This window comes from Eucyclogobius newberryi, unplaced genomic scaffold, assembly GCF_026437365.1.
Source record: "Eucyclogobius newberryi isolate DKJ021-1_F unplaced genomic scaffold, fEucNew1.0.hap1 SCAF_1, whole genome shotgun sequence".
Classification (NCBI taxonomy): Eukaryota; Metazoa; Chordata; class Actinopteri; order Gobiiformes; family Gobiidae; genus Eucyclogobius; species Eucyclogobius newberryi.
This window is the reverse complement of record NW_027315723.1, coordinates 1,788,859-1,802,249: the sequence shown is the minus strand read 5'-3', so window position 1 is coordinate 1,802,249 and position 13,391 is coordinate 1,788,859. Positions and strand designations below refer to the sequence as shown.

The 13,391-nt window shown below is 48.0% G+C and overlaps 1 protein-coding gene, 1 long non-coding RNA gene and 3 other non-coding genes across 6 annotated transcripts in view; 4 read left to right on the top strand and 1 right to left on the bottom strand.

The window, feature by feature from the left end:
• The window catches only part of LOC140356021 (uncharacterized), a 355,422-nt gene that overhangs the window by 95,687 nt on the left and 246,344 nt on the right, over positions 1-13,391 (top strand). The gene's annotated exons all lie outside the window — the stretch shown is intronic.
• Positions 1,946-2,017, top strand: trnaa-ugc (transfer RNA alanine (anticodon UGC)). The gene has a single exon. It is a non-coding gene; the product is annotated as a tRNA-Ala (tRNA).
• trnaa-ugc (transfer RNA alanine (anticodon UGC)) lies at positions 4,499-4,570 on the top strand. The gene has a single exon. It is a non-coding gene; the product is annotated as a tRNA-Ala (tRNA).
• On the top strand, positions 10,092-10,163 carry trnaa-agc (transfer RNA alanine (anticodon AGC)). Its single transcript has one exon. It is a non-coding gene; the product is annotated as a tRNA-Ala (tRNA).
• cad (carbamoyl-phosphate synthetase 2, aspartate transcarbamylase, and dihydroorotase) overlaps positions 11,438-13,391 on the bottom strand; it is a 51,934-nt gene continuing 49,980 nt past the window's right edge. Inside the window, exons 43-44 of one of the 2 annotated variants that reach the window (XM_072461974.1) lie at positions 12,624-12,718; positions 11,438-11,646 (exon numbers count right to left, since the gene is read on the bottom strand). In XM_072461974.1, coding sequence (XP_072318075.1) covers positions 11,547-11,646; positions 12,624-12,718 — 195 coding nt within the window. In that variant the 3' untranslated portion in view covers positions 11,438-11,546. The remainder of the gene's footprint in view (positions 11,647-12,623; positions 12,719-13,391) is intronic. The other variant, XM_072461809.1, reaches the window with a different exon arrangement.

Genomic DNA, 13,391 nt, shown 5'->3' with positions numbered 1-13,391 from the left:
CCCATAGTGTCCCCCATTGTGCACCCCATAGTGTCCCCCATAGTGTCCCCCATAGTGTACCCCATAGTGTCCCGTATCCCAAACTATGGCAATCTCTCAGTCGCTCCTGGCAATAACCAGTAAACTGAGGGCGTGGTCTGTACTTCTAACAGGTCAAATGAAGTGTCTGGGGAGAGGACGGGTGACCAGTGCGTGAGTGACGTGGGGAACCTCGAAACCTTTCAAATTACGTAGAACAGGTGGTTGCCGTGGCAATAACTGTATTGTTTTTGTTAAAAACAGGGTGGGGGCCCCGGACAGGAGGGTGGGGGCCCCGGACAGGAGGGTGGGGGACCCGGACAGGAGGGTGAGGGCCCCGGACAGGAGGGTGGGGGACCCGACAGTGGCATGGGGAAGGCTCAGAGCTTTTAAAATGTATTTATTCTTTTCTTCATTCTGGGTCAAATGTTTGGACAAAACACTGACTCTTAAAAACGATATGACCAGAAATAAACCAGTGTCAGAGCGATTCTTACCCTGAGCGGTCAGTGAAGACACAAGGAAGACTCTTCACAACAGGTGAGCGCCACTGAGCGCCACTGAGCGCCACTGAGTGCCACTGAACAAGTCGTTGTTGTGGTTGTGTTGCTTTTAATGGCGGCGGGCAGCAAACTGCAAAAGTGCGTTTAGCGCCATCTTCTTTAAACTTTAGAGTCGGCCAAACCCACTATTCATTACTTTCTTCTTTAGACGACAGAGAAAACTCAAGGTTGTTGTTGTTGTTGTTGTTGTTGTTGTTGTTGTTTGGTATTGGGTCTCCAGGTGTTACAAACCGTCAGACTTGAAACGAGGAAGTGGAGTAAAGTGACATTCTAGAATCTTGGCTTTTATGACACTGAATCCTGTCGTCGCGGTTGTTTTGCAAGAACCGCCATAAAACATCCTCCAGGAGGCGCTAATGTAACACTTAAGTCTAAAGTCCAAGACGTACGACTACAGAAGACGTACGACTGCAGAAGACGTACGACTGCAGAAGACGTACGACTGCAGAAGACGTACGACTGCAGAAGACGTACGACTGCAGAAGACGTACGACTGCAGAAGACGTACGACTGCAGAAGACGTACGACTGCAGAAGACGTACGACTGCAGAAGACGTACGACTGCAGAAGACGTACGACTGCAGAAGACGTACGACTGCAGAAGACGTACGACTGCAGAAGACGTACGACTGCAGAAGACGTACGACTGCAGAAGACGTACGATTACAGAAGACGTACGACTGCAGAAGACGTACGACTGCAGAAGACGTACGACTGCAGAAGACGTACGACTGCAGAAGACGTACGACTGCAGAAGACGTACGACTGCAGAAGACGTACGACTGCAGAAGACGTACGACTGCAGAAGACGTACGACTGCAGCAGACGTACGATTACAGAAGACGTACGACTACAGAAGACGTACGACTGCAGAAGACGTACGATTACAGAAGACGTACGACTGCAGAAGACGTACGACTACAGAAGACGTACGACTGCAGAAGACGTACGATTACAGAAGACGTACGACTGCAGAAGACGTACGACTACAGAAGACGTACGACTGCAGAAGACGTACGATTACAGAAGACGTACGACTGCAGAAGACGTACGACTACAATATACCAGGCACAAATACAAATATTCTCCCTGCTACTTTCTAGTGTTGGGGCTTTTGGAGGTCTAAAGTTCATCCGAGGCTTTAAATAACGAGATACTTAAGTCATCGCAGCTCTGACACGGCCTTTCACGCGCGTTTAGCCCGAGTCCGGACCACATTTCCACACAATCCGGGCCAAAGTCACGTGATTAGTTGTGTTATTTCAGGTTAAATGCGTAGAAAGGCCCCGGAGCCAACACTGCTGGTCCCTTGTCTTAACACGACAAAAAGAAATATAACTGCTACTGTGTCATGGAGCTCACATGGGGATGTAGCTCAGTGGTAGAGCGCATGCTTTGCATGTATGAGGCCCCGGGTTCAATCCCCGGCATCTCCATGGGATTCTCTTTTGACTCGAACAAACACAAACATGGATCACGTGTTGTTGTTGTTGTTGTGTTACTTTTAATGACAGCGAAACTGAAAAGGCGTCTTCAAAGTCGGTGTTTTACCACAACTGCAGTGGTAATAATTGCACCTTTTTAAATGTAGGGAACATCATCTTCAGGAGACTCTAAAGTTATTAAGTGTTAAGTTGCCATGGTGATGCGCAGCATTGGCCATGTGTTATTGTCCGTTTTGTGACAAGATCACCTGCACCCGAAGCACCCATGAAACAGCAGCAGAGGGCGCCACAGCGCAGAGGGCGCGGTTTGAGGCTTTAATTCTTCATCTTCTCAGGACCAAATGCTATTTTTCACTCTTTAAACTTTAGACTTTAAACTTTAGACTTTTACAAACTCCTCCTCAGAAAACTAACCCAACATGTGCGACTCATCTTCAGGAGTGAGTCCTGGTTCAGTCTGGTCCTGGTTCAGTCTGGTCCTGGTTCAGTCTGGTCCTGGTTCAGTCTGGTCCTGGTTCAGTCTGGGTCTGGTTCAGTCTGGGTCTGGGTCTGGACTCCCCTGGTCCAGGTCAGGTCCATGTGAAGTCCAGTTTTACACACTTTTTGACAAAGTTCTCTCTTCAGATTTGAGCTCTTTTTAGTTCTGAAGACTCGGTTTGATCCTGATTTAGACTCTTTTACTTCGGTGCGTTCCAACTGAAATAACAGTTAGGCTAATGCTAATCTGTGCTAACACGTAAAACATCAGAACAGTTGGATTCGTTTATGTCTCAAGTGGAAGGTGAAAACACAGTCACAGTTATGATTATTGTGAGTAAAACATCGTAACCACGACATCTCCGGTGACCAGTCGCCTCCTTGTCCTGCTCCTAAAAAAACATGTTTTCATTTGGTTTCTTTCTTTTAGATTTGACCTTTTTTTTGCGGTCAGAGTTCAGCGTGATGACAGATGACGACCGTTGCCATAGCGATGAACGACATAAAGCGAAATATTACAGCGTTCGAAAGTGGAAAAATCCTCTAAATGTTGCGTCAAACGAGAAACCTTGACAAAGTGGTCCGTTTGGGCCGCTGAATTACAGACTGAAAGTAATTACAATAGAAAAGAACGAGGAATAAACCGGACACAAATATTCTCCCTGCTACTTTCTAGTGTTGGGGCTTTTGGAGGTCTAAAGTTCATCCGAGGCTTTAAATAACGAGATACTTAAGTCATCGCAGCTCTGACACGGCCTTTCACGCGCGTTTAGCCCGAGTCCGGACCACATTTCTACACAATCCGGGCCAAAGCGGGCCAGAGTCACGTGTCCGGCGCGTGTGGCCCGGATTTGGTCGTTTCTTGGAGGCGTTATTAGAAAGAACGTGTCGGAGAAAGCTGCGCGCGTCTCCGCTTGTCCTCACGTTAATCCTCTGATAATCCCGACACATGGACACTTCTTCCGCCTCACGCACTAAGACTGCGAAGTGCGGGCTGTTCACGCACTAAGACTGCGAAGTGCGGGCTGTTCACGCACTAAGACTGCGAAGTGCGGGCTGTTCACGCACTAAGACTGCGAAGTGCGGGCTGTTCACGCACCGCACCGCGCGTCAATCACCGCCGGCACATGTCAAGCAGCTTCAATGACGTTTGCGAGATGCTAATCTTGAAACCAAAGCGAGATCCATGTGTGAAATGCATAAAATGGAACTGAAAATGGTGCTTTTCTTTCCTCCCCATCTTCTTTGTTCACACGCCACGCTCTGAGAAGCTAACGATGCAGAAACAGCGGAGGGGGGCCCGTGCAACAACTGATTTTAAAATGGCTTCACATTTCAGCTAATTCTACACATTTCTACGAACGTCAGCAAAAACACATTAAACAATTCAGAGTAAAATACTTGATCAAAATACTTGAGTGCTTAGTGGTAAATTCGGCTGGATTTAAATGTACAAAATGCGATCTTTGATGACACTATTTTAAAGATGTTTAGTAGAAGTGAGTGCTCCTCGCGCACTTGTTCATAAGGTCTAGTTTCCCTTAAACTACCTGATTTCTCTACGGAGTCCGGCGGAGGGATACATGACAGCTTTCACAATAAGCTAGCCGCACATAAACAGATTTAAAAGTCGATTTCTTACCGTGTGTAAAGTGAATATTGTGGATATCGCTGTGGTGTTGACTGGATCATAGAGGCACGTGATTAGTTGTGTTATTTCAGGTTAAATGCGTAGAAAGGCGCCGTTAGCCCCGGAGCCAACACTGCTGGTCCCTTGTCTGTCGCGCATGCGCAGTGAGACGCTCCTACGCCGCTGTAGCATTAAGCTAACATTTGTGTCAAACAAAGCGCTTCAACAGCTAAAAGACGAAAACACTGTTTTAAGTCCAATTTCCACGTGTTAAGCTCATATTTCTTAGATATAAATCTGTAAATGTAGAAGAATCTTAACACGACACAAAAGATATAACTGCTACTGTGTCATGGAGCTCACATGGGGATGTAGCTCAGTGGTAGAGCGCATGCTTTGCATGTATGAGGCCCCGGGTTCAATCCCCGGCATCTCCATGGGATTCACTTTTGACTCGAACAAACACAAACATGGATCATGTGTTGTTGTTGTGTTACTTTTAATGACAGCCAAACGACTTTCTGTTGTGCGTCTTCAAAGTCGATGTTTTACACAAGAGTCTGAAGAAAAGAGAAACACGTGTTCAGGTGCAACAAAAACAACAATATCATACAAACATATGTTTACTAAGCTCACACTAAAAACGTGGGACATCCTGTGTTCAGGGGGACGTCCTGTGTTCAGGGGGACGTCCTGTATTTAGGGGACGTCCTGTATTTAGGGGACGTCCTGTGTTCAGGGGACGTCCTGTGTTCAGGGGGACGTCCTGTATTTAGGGGACGTCCTGTGTTCAGGGGACGTCCTGTGTTCAGGGGGACGTCCTGTGTTCAGGGGACGTCCTGTGTTCAGGGGGACGTCCTGTGTTCAGGGGACGTCCTGTGTTCAGGGGGACGTGTCCCCTGTGTTCAGGGGACGTCCTGTGTTCAGGGGGACGTGTCCCCTGTGTTCAGGGGACGTCCTGTGTTCAGGGGACGTCCTGTGTTCAGGGGGACGTCCTGTGTTCAGGGGGACGTCCTGTGTTCAGGGGACGTCCTGTGTTCAGGGGACGTCCTGTGTTCAGGGGGACGTCCTGTATTTAGGGGACGTCCTGTGTTCAGGGGACGTCCTGTGTTCAGGGGGACGTCCTGTATTTAGGGGACGTCCTGTGTTCAGGGGACGTCCTGTGTTCAGGGGACGTCCTGTGTTCAGGGGACGTCCTGTGTTCAGGGGACGTCCTGTGTTCAGGGGGACGTCCTGTGTTCAGGGGACGTCCTGTGTTCAGGGGGACGTGTCCCCTGTGTTCAGGGGACGTCCTGTGTTCAGGAGACGTCCTGTGTTCAGGGGGACGTCCTGTGTTTAGGGGACGTCCTGTGTTCAGGGGGACGTCCTGTGTTCAGGGGGACATCCTGTGTTTAGGGGACGTCCTGTGTTCAGGGGACGTCCTGTGTTCAGGGGGACGTCCTGTGTTCAGGGGGACGTCCTGTGTTTAGGGGACGTCCTGTGTTCAGGGGGACGTCCTGTGTTCAGGGGGACGTCCTGTGTTCAGGGGAACGTGTCCCCTGTGTTCAGGGGACGTCCTGTGTTCAGGGGGACGTCCTGTGTTCAGGGGGACGTCCTGTGTTCAGGGGGACGTCCTGTGTTTAGGGGACGTCCTGTGTTCAGGGGGACGTCCTGTGTTCAGGGGGACGTCCTGTATTTAGGGGACGTCCTGTGTTCAGGGGGACGTCCTGTGTTCAGGGGGACGTCCTGTGTTTAGGGGACGTCCTGTGTTCAGGGGACGTCCTGTGTTCAGGGAGACGTCCTGTGTTCAGGGGGACGTGTCCCCTGTGTTCAGGGGACGTCCTGTGTTCAGGGGGACGTCCTGTGTTCAGGGGGACGTCCTGTGTTTAGGGGACGTCCTGTGTTCAGGGGACGTCCTGTGTTCAGGGAGACGTCCTGTGTTCAGGGGGACGTGTCCCCTGTGTTCAGGGGACGTCCTGTGTTCAGGGGGTCGTCCTGTGTTCAGGGGGACGTCCTGTGTTTAGGGGACGTCCTGTGTTCAGGGGGATGTCCTGTGTTCAGGGGACGTCCTGTGTTGAGGGGGACGTCCTGTGTTCAGGGGGACGTCCTGTGTTCAGGGGGACGTCCTGTGTTCAGGGGACGTCCTGTGTTCAGGGGGACGTCCTGTGTTCAGGGGGACGTCCTGTGTTCAGGGGGACGTCCTGTGTTCAGGGGACGTCCTGTGTTCAGGGGGACGTCCTGTGTTCAGGGGCCATGTGACATCACCGCGCCACATGCGTTCGCGGTCACGTCGTAGAGACTTCCCACAGCGGCCATTTTAAAAGGGGCACGCGATATATAAAACCAACAAGACTGGATCCTGTTCTACGACGTCATGAGCTACGAATACTTTAAAGGTGCGATAACATGCTTTTGTTCACGTTTCGTAGTCTATCCTAAGTGTATCATTGATAATAATAAGGGTTGTGCAACACCCTTAACATAATAGTTAAGAAATATCACCCAGACCTTGGACCCCCTCACCAACCCGGAAATGCAAACGGCTTGGTTTGATATTCGCCCCCACCCTTGTGAAGAGCCATCTGGCTCCCCCGCCCAACCCGTGACGTAGTCTCAGAGCGTGTGTGTGCCCCGCCCACCCGTGACGTAGCCCAACAGTGGGAAAGAGTCTACTTTGAGACTGAATAAAACCGGTGTTAATTCTACCGCGTGCGCAGAACAGATATATCTATAGATCTATATATATAAAAGTCTTATGTCCACTGCGCTCTTATTTCCGTGTTTTTCAGTATCGGATAGAACTTCTCTCCGTTTATTTTCCCGGTTGCTGCATCAATTGCCTCATAAACCTTCACCATTGTGATAATAGTAAAGAGTGCGATATCATTAATGAAGTTTTGGGCCTCTTTGAACCGTGTTTCGTCGTAAATCGAAGCAGAAAAACTCCGGGGCTTGTATGGGGAGACACGGGAGCCTGGAGCAGCGCGGAGCCGGGGGGAAGGGGGCGGGAGGGGGCGGGAGGGGGGAGGGGGGATGGTGACGCGTGCTTGCCCTTATGACGCGGTCTTGCCCCACCGCCCGTCAGTTTGGAGATTGGAGGAAAGGAGATAGTCTGTAATAAAGCTAAACACTGCAGGAATCAATCAAAAAAAACACTCTGGTACATTTATGAAGCACAAATAGCAATGTAAGAAGGTTAAAAGCTCTGAAAAGTCGATTTTGCATGTTATGGGACCTTTAATTCTTTAGACGACAACGGCAAAACGACAAAGCTCTCATTTCTTGGTCAGTCAACAGAGCAATGACCTTACAGAACAATGACCTTACAGAACAATGTCCTTACAGAACAATGACCTTACAGAACAATGTCCTTACAGAACAATGACCTTACAGAACAATGTCCTTACAGAACAATGACCTTACAGAACAATGTCCTTACAGAACAATGACCTTACAGAACAATGTCCTTACAGAACAATGACCTTACAGAACAATGACCTTACAGAACAATGTCCTTACAGAACAATGACCTTACAGAACAATGTCCTTACAGAACAATGACCTTACAGAACAATGACCTTACAGAACAATGTCCTTACAGAACAATGACCTTACAGAACAATGTCCTTACAGAACAATGACCTTACAGAACAATGTCCTTACAGAACATTGACCTTACAGAACAATGACCTTACAGAACAATGTCCTTACAGAACAATGACCTTACAGAACAATGACCTTACAGAACAATGTCCTTACAGAACAATGACCTTACAGAACAATGACCTTACAGAACAATGACCTTACAGAACAATGACCTTACAGAACAATGACCTTACAGAACAATGTCCTTACAGAACAATGACCTTACAGAACAATGTCCTTACAGAACAATGACCTTACAGAACAATGTCCTTACAGAACAATGACCTTACAGAACAATGTCCTTACAGAACAATGACCTTACAGAACAATGACCTTACAGAACAATGTCCTTACAGAACAATGACCTTACAGAACAATGACCTTACAGAACAATGTCCTTACAGAACAATGACCTTACAGAACAATGTCCTTACAGAACAATGACCTTACAGAACAATGTCCTTACAGAACATTGACCTTACAGAACAATGACCTTACAGAACAATGTCCTTACAGAACAATGACCTTACAGAACAATGACCTTACAGAACAATGTCCTTACAGAACAATGACCTTACAGAACAATGTCCTTACAGAACAATGACCTTACAGAACAATGACCTTACAGAACAATGTCCTTACAGAACAATGACCTTACAGAACAATGTCCTTACAGAACAATGACCTTACAGAACAATGTCCTTACAGAACAATGACCTTACAGAACAATGACCTTACAGAACAATGTCCTTACAGAACAATGACCTTACAGAACAATGACCTTACAGAACAATGTCCTTACAGAACAATGTCCTTACAGAACGCAGGTTTTTGGCATTTTGGCCTCATATTTCCTGGATTTCATGTGTAGTAGACGTGCTGTTGTGCCCCTTTCAAAATGGCGGACTCCGTTGCCACTGCACACGTTCCCGGATGTTGAACAACAAAGACGTTTAGCCACAAACACTGCAGCTTTGGAACGTGTAAAAGTGATTCTCGCTACGATAAACCTGAAATAGAGGGCGTTTGGTTCATAACTTTCCTGAATCCGACGACCGCCGCTCCAGCCGCAGCACTCGAGCGCTGCGGCTGGAGCGCTGCCTGCGCTGGAGCGGTGGACATGAGTTTACCGTGTTCCGCAAACGCTGTAGAATTAACATCAGTTTTATTCAGTAAAACCCTCACAAATGCCACGTCGTAATGTTCAAAAATGGGACTGAGGAGAGAGAAGAGTCTAGATGAAGACGCTGAAAGCCCAGATAAACTTTCTTACAAGTTCAGTCTTCTTTCCGCTAAGACAACGTCCTCTGCAGCGTAAACATCGCTTACACTCGTTCAGAATCTTCTACTTTATGTGTTTCAGCTTCGCTCTTGGACGTCATCTTTCCTCAGTTTTAGTGAGATTATCTGTCGAAGTCGCTGTTGTTCTGCCATTTCCCCGTGTTATTTCCCTGAGCGGCCTGAGCGCGCTTGAATGTCCATCCGGGACATTTGTAGCTCATTAATATTCTGAGGTCACGCCCGCGTTGAACTATTTGAATAAATTGCGACAAGTTGGCCACTGTCCAGGGTGTACCCCGCCTAAGGCCCGAAGTCACTGGGAAAGGCTCCAGTCACCCGCGACCCCGAAAGGGACCAAGCGGGAGAAAACGGATGGAAGATAAAACAATCGTAAAAACAGATTTTGTGACGATAATTTGACACAACGTTCTGATTCTAGAGCATTTAGCTGTTAGCTCGTTTAGCTGTGAGCTCGTTTAGGCTGTGAGCTTGTTTAGCTGTTAGCTTGTTTAGCTGTTTGTTAGCTTGTTTAGCTGTTAGCTTGTTTAGCTGTTAGCTTGTTGGTGTAATCCTCATTAGCCGTTAGCTTATTAAACTGTGAATTTGTTAAGCTGTGAACTTGTTTAGCTGTTAGCTTGTTTAGCTGTTTGTTAGCTTGTTTAGCTGTTAGCTTGTTTAGCTGTTAGCTTGTTTAGCTGTTAGCTTGTTTACCCGTTAGCTTGTTAGGCTGTGAACTTGTTTAGCTGTTAGCTTGTTTAGCTATTAGCTTGTTAAGCTGTTAGCTTGTTTAGCTGTTAGCTTGTTTAGCCTCGCTCTTGTCTCTGAAAGTCGTGAAAAGCTCTGAAGAAGCGACTTTAGATTATTTTTTGATCGATCTGTGAAAACTTCAGGATGTGAAGTTGTGACGAGTTTTAAAAGAATAAGTCACGATTTAAAGAGAGTAAAGAGAGAAGAGAGTAAAGAGAGAAGAGAGTAGAGTGAGAACAAAACCTTCAATGTTTCACACAAAAGAACTTAAAGTGTGATTCTACAGTTGGGGCCCTCAGGACAGAAGGGGATGTAGCTCAGTGGTAGAGCGCATGCTTAGCATGTATGAGGCCCCGGGTTCAATCCCCGGCATCTCCACGTGATCAACTTTTGAAGGAGTCCAATTAAAATGGCGGCCCGCGGGCCCAATTGAGTGCGACTCAAAACAGAATCTAGCCTGGAGTTTCAGGATCAGAAAGTTTGAACTGAAGCTGCTCCAAATATACTTTATATTTACTGTCGCCCGACCAACATTTTCCAATTTCTTGAAAAAGTAAATGTAACCAAATGCCACCTCTGCTGTTCTGTTCAACGTTTTTTGGAGGGAGGAGCTCTCTCAGAAGTCGCGCCATGAGCGCGCCACGAGCGCGTCACAACGAGCAAGCGAGCGCGTCACGCCGCGCCGCGACGGTTTGGGGACATTTCGTGATGATTCCACACGAGTCTGAGAAACAAAGTGAAGACGCTGCAGCACAAACTGTTCAATTTCTTATTTATTAAAAATGACTTTTCTACATCAGTTTAAAGTAAACACAGGAATGATCATGTTCCAGTGGGATCAAAACGTCTCCATGGAAACAGCACCAGGCAGAGGAAACTTACACAGAGCAGGTTTAATCCAGCGTCAGTCCAACCAGACAGTTTGTCCCGATCCCAGGTCATAGTCAGAGGTCAGTCAGAGGTCATAGTCAGAGGTCAGGGGTCATAGTCAGAGGTCAGGGGTCATGAGTCAGAGGTCATAGTCAGAGGTCATAAGTCAGAGGTCATGAGTCAGAGGTCAGGTCCGGTTCATGTCTCTAATTCGCCAATTCACGTGAAACAAAAACTGACAGTTAATCGTCTTCTGTCGGTGCAAAAACACAAGGTCTCATTATCGTTGGTGAAACTCCGCAGACGCGACTGGGCTACTTTAGTTTCTTTGGCGTTCAGCGAGACGCAGCGGTCGATATTCACAGTAACAGTAAAAGTACACGGAAAGTACACGAAACATGTGCAGATCGTTTACAGAGAATATATAAAGTTTTACTATTTGTATGAGAAGTAACGAGTACCAAGAGTAAATGTGCCACACATGAAGCGGCCAAGAGCCCCCTCAGACCCGCGAGAGCCCCCTCAGACCCCCAAGAGCCCCCCAAGACCTCCCTGAGAGACCCCCAAGAGCCCCGAGACCCCCAAGAGCCCCCTGAGACCCCCAAGAGCCCCCTGAGACCCCCCTGAGACCTCCCTGAGAGACCCCCAAGAGCCCCCTGAGACCCCCAAGAGCCCCCTGAGACTCCCAAGACCCCCCTGAGACCTCCCTGAGAGACCCCCGAGTGTCACCCGTCGTGAGACAAACAATAAAACAGTCAAACTAGACGCTTAAGTCTGCAGCAGACAAAGAAACTAAATAATAAACTAAAGGAGAAGAAACAGGTCTGAAGTGTGTGGAGAGTTTATTGCATGTGCCCGAGCGGCGGGGCCCGAGCGGCGGGGCCCGAGCGCTCAGCGGCCCAGGACGGTGGCGAGCAGGGCCATGCGGATGTACATGCCGTTCTCAGCTTGTCTGAAATACGCCGCTCGAGGGTCAGAGTCCACGTCAGCGCTGAAACACAGGAAACTGTTTAAACCCTGTCTTTACACATAGCCCCGCCCACTATCTTTACACATAGCCCGCCCACTATCTTTACACATAGCCCCGCCCACTATCTTTACACATAGCCCCGCCCACTGTTAGCCTCGCCCACTATCTTTACACATAGCCCCGCCCACTGTTAGCCCCGCCCACTGTCTTTACACATAGCACGCCCACTATCTTTACACATAGCCCCGCCCACTGTCTTTACACATAGCCCCGCCCACTGTCTTTACACATAGCCCCACCCACTGTCTTTACACATAGCCCCGCCCACTGTTAGCCCCACCCACTATCTTTACACGTATCCCAGCCCGGTTAGCACTAGATCATGTAGGGAATCAGGACGGAAGTTACGAAATCCAAGATGGCGGCGACAGAGGAAATCATTTTCTCATGGGTCTGGGTTTAACCCTAAACCCTGAACATTTAACCCCTGACCTTCCCCTTAACCCTAAGTTTTAGCTTTACTTCGTTTGGTTAAAACTGGTTTATACCAGGGCGTTGTTTTAGTAAAAGTGCAGATAACTCATCCCAAAACAAACTAGACTGTGCAAAAAAAATGTTAAACTCAAGATAATTAAGCTCCTGCAGGAATCGAACCCATGAACTCTTTGTGCCGTGTCTCTAACCATCGGGCCAGCAAGTCTGATCTGTTGTTGCTGTGAGACAGTAAATGTCCCTCCCTCACCACCAGGTGGAGCAAAATGGTGAACCGCAAGTGATTTGGGCCAGAGCGCCGCCATTTTGGACTCTGTAACTTCCTGATTCCCTCTGATCTAGTGCTGACCGTCTACTTCTGTCAGGGCCTCTCACTGGCGCCCCCTTTGGGAGATAAAAAAGTTACAAGTTACATACAAACTTCATAAAAAGTGAAGTTTGTTTATAACTTGTATGACTTTATAATCATTCCCTTCGCAGCCGCACTTGCCCCGGGGCAGACTGACCTGATCTCGTTGACTCGGGGCAGTGGATGCATCACCACCATCTTCCTCTTGGCTCCGGTCATGATGTGAGGAGTGAGGATGAACTGACCGAAGCACTGGGGGAGGGGCCAGGGACATACACGTGTTACACACGTCTTACACACACACACACGTGTTACAAACGTCTTACACACACACACACGTGTTACTTACACACACGTGTTACACACACACACACACTTACACACGCACGTGTTACATACACACACACGCACGTGTTACATACACGCACGTGTTACATACACGCACATGTTACTTACACACACACACGCACGTGTTACATACACGCACATGTTACATACACGCACATGTTACTTACACACACACACACGCACGTGTTACATACACGCACATGTTACATACACGCACGTGTTACATACACACACACACGTGTTACATACACGCACGTGTTACTTACACACACACACACGCACGTGTTACATACACGCACGTGTTACATACACACACACGCACGTGTTACATACACGCACGTGTTACATACACGCAAGTGTTACATACACGCAAGTGTTACATACACACAAGTGTTACATACACACACACACACGCACGTGTTACATACACGCACGTGTTACATACACACACGTGTTACATACACGCACGTGTTACATACACACACACACGTGTTACATACACACACGTGTTACATACACACACACACACGCACGTGTTACATACACGCACGTGTTACATACACACACGTGTTACACA